The sequence below is a fragment of the Crocuta crocuta genome, unplaced genomic scaffold (genome assembly GCF_008692635.1).
Source record: "Crocuta crocuta isolate KB4526 unplaced genomic scaffold, BGI_CrCroc_1.0 scaffold15, whole genome shotgun sequence".
In the NCBI taxonomy this organism is placed as follows: domain Eukaryota; kingdom Metazoa; phylum Chordata; class Mammalia; order Carnivora; family Hyaenidae; genus Crocuta; species Crocuta crocuta.
In genome coordinates, this window is record NW_027530508.1 from 3901808 (window position 1) to 3902384 (window position 577).

The following is a 577-nucleotide window of genomic DNA, read 5'->3' on the forward strand; positions in this document are numbered from 1 at the left end:
ATCCACTCCGGCTGCATCGCCGCGGTGCACAACGTCCCTATGAGCGTGCTTATCCGGCCCTTGCCGTCCGTGCTGGACCCGGCCAAGGTGCAGAGCCTCGTGGACACGATCCGGGTGAGGCCCCTGGGAGCCCGGCCGGAGGGAGGGTTCCGCGGGAGGGGGGTCGTCCTGGACTGGCGGAGCTCAGCGTTTGCTGTGTGACCTTGAGCAAGGGGCTGGGCCTCTCTGGGCCTCTGTTTCCTCACTTGCGCAAGCGGCAGATTGGACGGGATCATTCAAATAACGATCGCTAACTCTGTTCATAAAGATAGCACTTGCAGTCCCCGGGAGCTGTTTCTAGTGCCTGAGCTCCGTGCAACCCTGTGAAGTAGATACTGTTCCGCTTTTACAGACGAGGAAACTGAGGCACGGGAGGATTTTTTTTTCTTTTTTTCAGTACCTTGTCCAAGGTCAAGCTCTTCAAAAGTGGCACGGACTGGCCCCAGTGCCCAGCAGCGTGGCCCCCACACTCGCTGGCATTAAGTCGTGCGGTCACTTCCGGCTGTCACAGCCAGTGGCTGTGGGACTGGACCTGTCG

At 59.6% G+C, this 577-nt stretch overlaps 1 protein-coding gene across 1 annotated transcript in view; it reads left to right on the plus strand.

The window, feature by feature from the left end:
- The first annotated feature begins 6 nt into the window (after positions 1 to 6).
- SRXN1 (sulfiredoxin 1) overlaps positions 7 to 577 on the plus strand; it is a 5751-nt gene continuing 5180 nt past the window's right edge. Inside the window, exon 1 of the mRNA XM_077767024.1 lies at positions 7 to 114. Coding sequence (XP_077623150.1) covers positions 40 to 114 — 75 coding nt within the window. The 5' untranslated portion in view covers positions 7 to 39. The remainder of the gene's footprint in view (positions 115 to 577) is intronic.